The 6,600-nt window shown below is 40.1% G+C and overlaps 1 protein-coding gene across 1 annotated transcript in view; it reads right to left on the reverse strand.

Annotated features, from left to right (window-relative positions):
• Window positions 1–266: 266 nt before the first annotated feature.
• LOC111650876 (spectrin beta chain, non-erythrocytic 1-like) overlaps window positions 267–6,600 on the reverse strand; it is a gene marked incomplete at its 5' end in the record, with an annotated part of 19,663 nt that continues 13,329 nt past the window's right edge. The window contains 4 exons of the mRNA XM_023400823.2: window positions 267–1,054; window positions 1,786–1,828; window positions 2,199–2,372; window positions 2,468–2,670. Coding sequence (XP_023256591.1) covers window positions 845–1,054; window positions 1,786–1,828; window positions 2,199–2,372; window positions 2,468–2,670 — 630 coding nt within the window. The remainder of the gene's footprint in view (window positions 1,055–1,785; window positions 1,829–2,198; window positions 2,373–2,467; window positions 2,671–6,600) is intronic.

Below are 6,600 nucleotides of genomic sequence, written 5' to 3' on the forward strand. Positions count from 1 at the left end.
AAGAAGCCGGGGTGATGAGGAAAAGATAGAAAACACAAATAATATCAATAAGAATAATAAAGTGGAATATTCTGGGAACTCCTCGCCGTCGTGTTGTTGTTGTTGTTGTTGTTCAGCGGCAAACTCTGGTTTGATTTTAATGACAGCAGCTGCCTGAAGCTTTTGCACAAACACCCCCCCCCCCCATCTTTTCCTTCACTCAGATCTGGTTTTATTGGTTTCCTGCTCCGTATCTCTCAAAACTGAAGCGAGGACACAGAGGTGTGTGTGTGTGTGTGTGTGTGTGTGTGTGTGTGTGTGTGTGTGTGTGTGTGTGTGTGTGTGTGTTGGCGCTGGACTGGAGCTCTGAGCCGGACCGGACGGTTGATAGGCACAGAGTGGAGAGTTTTGGCTCGGAGCTTGCATGCTGGAGTCACGCCTTGAGAGGAAGAGGAGGAAGAAAGGAGGAAGAGGAAGAGGAGGAAGAGGAGGAAGAAGAAGAGGAAGAAGAGGAAGAAGAGTGGCTGTTTGGGATTATATTTATACAAAGCAACTGCTAATGTTGAAACTGCTGCTGAAAGAACAGAAACAAACGTTGATAAAAAGTGTTTTCTTTGTTATATGATGTTAAACACTGTGACGTCGTTTGATTTAATTTCTTTAGACGTAAATTATTTTTTTACATTTTATTCTATTAATTCTTAGTTATGACGCATCAGTTGCTCTAAATCAAAAACTCGATCAGCTGACATGAACATCTTCAACAGATAATTGACCAAAGATCGATCAATGAGGAGGAGCGACCCCAAACAGCACCAGAGGAGAGAGGAAGAGGAGGAGGAGGAAGAGGAGGAAGGAGGAGCGTCTATTTCTTCTTGCTGAACAGACTGAAGCGTTTCTCCTTGTCCTTCTCCCGTTTGCCCGGGCTGGACTCGGCCGTCACCGAGGCGACGGACGCCGGCAGCGTCTGAGCGCGTGCGGCGGGGGCGGGCGTGCTATGGCTGCTGGGCGTGACCTCCGACCTCTCTCCCGCCACGGCGGACGAGATGGCCGAGATCCACGTGTTCATCTCCTCCTGGAGAAGAGAAGAGAAGGAGGGAGGGGTTAGCTGCACGCACACCTGGACACATCTGGACACAGCAGGTGTGTCACCTGGACACACCTGGACACATCTGGAGGTGTCAGCATTAACAGCTTATATTTGATTTATAACTCACGATAACGTTGTGATCAGATATAATATAAACATTTATAACTTATATTAAACATATATTATATTATTACAGCTGTGTTTTACTAAGTCAATAAATAGATTAAATACTTAGATCTGATTATAACAACATTATATTATTATATATTAGACTAAAGTCTTTATATAATGTTCATGAATGATAAAAAGGAGACAAAGTAAATGCTGCTGGGAGATCTTAATAAAACAAATCAATTAATAAAAATGTAACAAAGCACTTTTTAAAAAGTGAAATTAAAAATACTTTAAAACTAAAATATAAATATAAAATTCCACATAAAAACATATTTTTCTGACAAATTTCAAACAGAAATGTAAAATTAAAAAAACATAAAATCATGTTTAATTGATTAAGAATACATTTAAAAGTAAAACAATAAAATAAAGAATTAAAAAGAAACTAAAAATTATAAGACAAATATAATGAATGAACAAATATAACAATGTTACTGGAGACAAACACATGAAGAAAGACTTTAATAATTATAACCAGTGTAAATATAAAAACATGATGCATGACAATATTGAGACGTAAAATGAATTTAGTTTTTACTCACGTCATCTTTGGCTTGGAAGAGATACTCGTTCCCGTCAGTAATCCTGCGCAAGTTAAAGAATAGATCAATAACAACGATCAGTGTGAATATTTAGAGGAAGTTCACGGGTGTCATGTCACAGTCGTATCTACAGACGAGTTTACTTCAGTCCGTACAGGTGACGCTTGATCAGGTTAAATGACACTTCAGGTGATAGTCACCATGGTAACAGCCCAGAGGTTTTCTGGGCCTATATTAAATATTAACTCTGATCAGCTGCTGAACACACGGACGTTCAGACTGTTTCACCGGAGGAAACTTAAAAACATGAGGATTGTGAATGAAGCTCTGCAGGTAGAAGCATCTTCTTCATCTGTGTGGACGACCGAGAGAGTCTCCATCATCATCATCATCATCCTCATTGTCACACTCACTTGAGCTTGAAGACGTGCTTCTTCTTCTTGTAGTCCAGCGCCACCTCGCAGACGGCGTCCTTCAGGCTGATGGGGATCTCGCTGTGGTAGGGGATTCCCTGACTGGCGCTCTTCTGATCCTTGTAGAAACCCATCTCCTGCTGGTTGATCACACAGTACACATTGTGCCACGACCTGCGGAGGGGGGGGGGGCACACAGCAACCGTCACTTCCTGTCCAAACTTCCTGGTTGTGTTGTTTCTCTGCAGTCAGACGGTAACCAGTCTTACCTGCTTGAAGCCTTCTTGTTATGCCCCTCCCACTCGTGTTTGCGGTGCAGGAAGCCCTCCAGCTGGGACGTGGAAACGTCCTGCTGGCTTTTGGCCGGCAGAGTCGCCGCCTGGCTGGGCTTGCCCTTGCGGGACGCCCCGGGAGACCCCGCGGGGCTGGGCTCCGACACCCCGTTCACCACCTCGCCCCCTTCGACGTTCTCCTGGAGACAGAGGAGAGAGTCAGAGCAGGGCTGTGGATGGAGACGCTCGTCTTAAATCATCTCAGACACACAGAAGCTGTAGATCAGAGTTATCAGAGCTGCAGCATGCAGAGCGGAGCGCGATCACAGGCTGTGGAGAAACTCCCTAAACTCACCATCCGAGTGACCACAAAGTCTGAACCCTCTGTTCATAATAATAAGCACCGACTTCAATCTGCAACAGTAAAATCAGTCTCTTCTGATTGGCTCACCAACCTGTTGTTACTAGAGCTGCAGAGAGAAGCCTGAGAGAGGAGATGTAAAATTACACTGAGATGGTTTTTATATCTTCTGATGGATCAACACTTCAAATAAAACACAGAAGAAGAAGAAACATGGAGCTTTAAATCTGAATGAAATCACAAATTTCACACGTCAAAGTCGAGTTGTTGGATTTCAGAAATCTGAAATTGCCAAATCGTATTCTTCTTCTTGTGAACTTGAGTCTCCTAAAAGCATTACAAGCTAACCACTGACTGCAGCTGTATCGGCCTTTTTAAAGCATTATAACATTGAATCATGTGAGCCCAGCGCCGGATTCCAGTACTGATTAGAAAGACGTCTGCGTTGTTTATTAACAGCACAGAGAGCCAACACGGTCACGATCATGCAACAGATTGCGGGTTTTAGGACATGCAGAACTGATCACGACACCACTCCATAACACACAACATGGTGGACAGTGTGAAAAGAGACGAGGAGAGGGGAGAAGCTAGCAGAGGGGGAGAAGACACAAACAAAATCTCAAACAATTATCCACAAAATTGCTTGGAACTCATTACAGGGCGTCATTATTGGTGAGGGGAGGATGCGATTGGCCTAGTATCAAAACAGATTTTATTTTTCCACACCACACCCACTCCAAGCGGATGTTTATTACCCCGTCACTGAGCTCTTCAGGGGCTGGACGAAAGCTGGACGCTCTTTTTGAGAACAGTTCAGAGGGCTGGACCGATCCCGGGAGCTTTAACTGAAGGACTGTGAGACCTGGACCAATCCTGGGAGCTTTTGTTTTGAAGTTTGGCGAGACCTGGACCAAGCGCTTTCATTGGAAGATTTAAGGGCTGAACTACTCCTGAGAGATTTGACTTAAAGCTTGATAAAGGTTGGACACAACTCTGAGAACGTTTCCAGACAGCTGATCAAAGGTTGGAGCTTCAGAGGAAGTTTGTCAAACACTAGAAGCTCTTAGAGATGTTTGCTTGTTAAAGGACGAATCCTGGGACCAGTTCTAGGAGCTGTGACTTAAGACCAGTACTTTCCATGAAATACTGAGTAGGACTGTAGAAATCCAGACAGACCTTGACCTTAAATTCTCGGTACTTATGTTTCTATATACACAGCGTTTATCTTTAGCAAACAGCGGACTGTACACTTCTGTATGTGCTCAGATAAAAAATCCTGCCAAAGACAGCAGCATTTACTTCATATCAAAGCTGATGGAGCACTGCTACTGTATAACACATGATCACTACTTTAGTTTTTCCTTATTAGGATTTGTCGTAAGTAAAATCTTATTTCTGAAACGTAACAGATGAGATGGGGAAAGATGCCGTTTGGATTACACTTGATCGGTCGCACCCAACTCGTTTCAGAATCGGATCGAATTGCTGCCGGATTAGTTGTGGTTTCACGACAGTTTGTGATCATGATTCATGATGAATTATCTAAATGATCGATGCTCTGGCTGCTGGACAATCAATTGTTTGAAAAATTCCATGGTCTGATTTCCAACATGACTGCAGTTAAAAGAGCCATAAGAAACTGTAGTGTAGTTTATTTTTATCGTTACTGGAACGTTTTAAATGTTAAACCTGTCGTCTTAACTGCGACTTGTACCGACTTACAATGAATTTTTCTTTGGCAGGAAACAGCAGCACATACAGTTTGTTTAGTTTCCGCCCTGTTCAAAAACAAACTAATGGTAAAATAATGAAGATATGTTGTGACTCTATCTAGTGATGAAGGTTATTTTATGGCTCTCTGATCATTATTTTCAACTTTCATGTTGTTGGTTTTGATCCATCAATGAAACCTGGTTATAACACAAGTAAACATAATATATATATATAAGATACACTTATTTAAATAAAGCCCCAGGATGAAAATCGGTGAAGAACATGAGATGAAGAAATATAACACTGACAGAAAATGCAACTGAAATGCTAATGATGATGACAGCATGCAAAAATAAAACATCAACAGTGTATGTGGAGAGAAGTTATAACTACACATGGACAGACAGAGTGCACTGATTGGTTCTGACAGGGTTTATTGGGGGAATGTGTGTTAGTGAGGGAACGACTGAGGAGGCTGGATGGACGTGCAACAGAAACCATGAAGAGAAATGAAGAAATTATCACAGCGAACCATGAAAACAACAGAGACTGGTAACAATGATAATACAGAACAGAGTCGCGGCGACACAAAGGTCATAACTGAAATATAATGAGATGTAAAACTGAAGGATGGAGGACACACACACACACACACACACACACACACACACACACACACACACACACACACACACACACACCGGGACAAGTGTAAATGATTAAAAATACACAGTTTTACATAAGACTGTGGAATGATTTTGAAGTTGGATTAATTCATGGTCAGTATTATCTCCAGTTAATGCATCTTATATATTAATATATAAGAAAAGATGATTAACCAGCAACATTTGAAATAAACAACTTCCTTTGTTGCTCTGAATATTAAAAGGTGGAACTTGACAATTTAAATGTGTATTCATGTGTATCGTGTTAAATTAATGTAATTTTGCTTTGTCTTTACCAAATGGCAGTGAAATACATTAAAAGTGCAAAGTTGCAGAGCGGAGGGAAGTGAAAGAAGAAAAATGTTCAATCATTAAACCTACAGTTTAATATTAATTTATCCTTTTAAACAGATATTCTTATTGTGATGCTGCTTCTCGTTTTAAAATCTTTGAATCCAGTATTTAATTCTTCTAACTTTCAGTGACGTAGAGAATTATTATTATTATCAGGTTGCATTTAGAACGTAATTAATGAAGTAAACAAACTGTTACTCTGAACAGAAATCACCCATTAGTCACATCAAGGGAAGTTTCACATGTAGAAATGTAGGTGCTGTTACATGGATGGAGCGTATGTGTGTGTGTGTGCACACATACTGCACTCTCTGAGAGACAATATGAAGATGATGAAGGGCTGTGGCATGTAAACATACCAGGGTCAGATAAATACTTTTATTCAATTAACTACACTTTTCTTTTCTTTTTAAATGAAACCGATAATTATTCAGTCTTTTGAAAGTCGAGTTAATTCGTCTTGATACATTAGAAAATCACTTTCCTCCCTAAATCGATAAAGCATATGATTTTGAAATATAACTCCTTATATGATGAATTACTGTACATAAAATAAATAAAATGTGTAAATGGATAAATGTGAAGTTTGTCAACATGTTTGTCAAAGTGTTAATGATCAAACTAAACTTTAAAGAGCTTAAAATCTTTTATTTTAAGACAATAAGAGTAAGACATAATTTATCTGTATATGAATCTAGTGAAGAGAATTTACTTTTACGATTAATGATTATTTTCTGATTGTTTAAAATTGTCTTTTTACTGTAAATGTTTTTTTTAATCTCCCTTTTCATTTTACTGAATGTCTCAATACGACGACACGATTTATATTAGAGAATAAATATCATCTATAAAAATCTGACAAACGCCCACAAAACTTTACCAGAGCCAGAGATCTGAAATCACTGTGTGTTGCTTTAAAACCTGGTTCTGCTGGACTGGAGAATATATTTGGTTGTTTTCCTCTCAGGTGTTCATGTTCCACAGTGTGAGCTTATAGATGATGACGTAAACTAACAGAGCCATTAAGAGCTGAG

Source organism: Seriola lalandi, unplaced genomic scaffold (assembly GCF_002814215.2).
Source record: "Seriola lalandi dorsalis isolate HSWRI2012SDOR001 ecotype SW California unplaced genomic scaffold, Sedor1 jcf7180002052974, whole genome shotgun sequence".
In the NCBI taxonomy this organism is placed as follows: domain Eukaryota; kingdom Metazoa; phylum Chordata; class Actinopteri; order Carangiformes; family Carangidae; genus Seriola; species Seriola lalandi.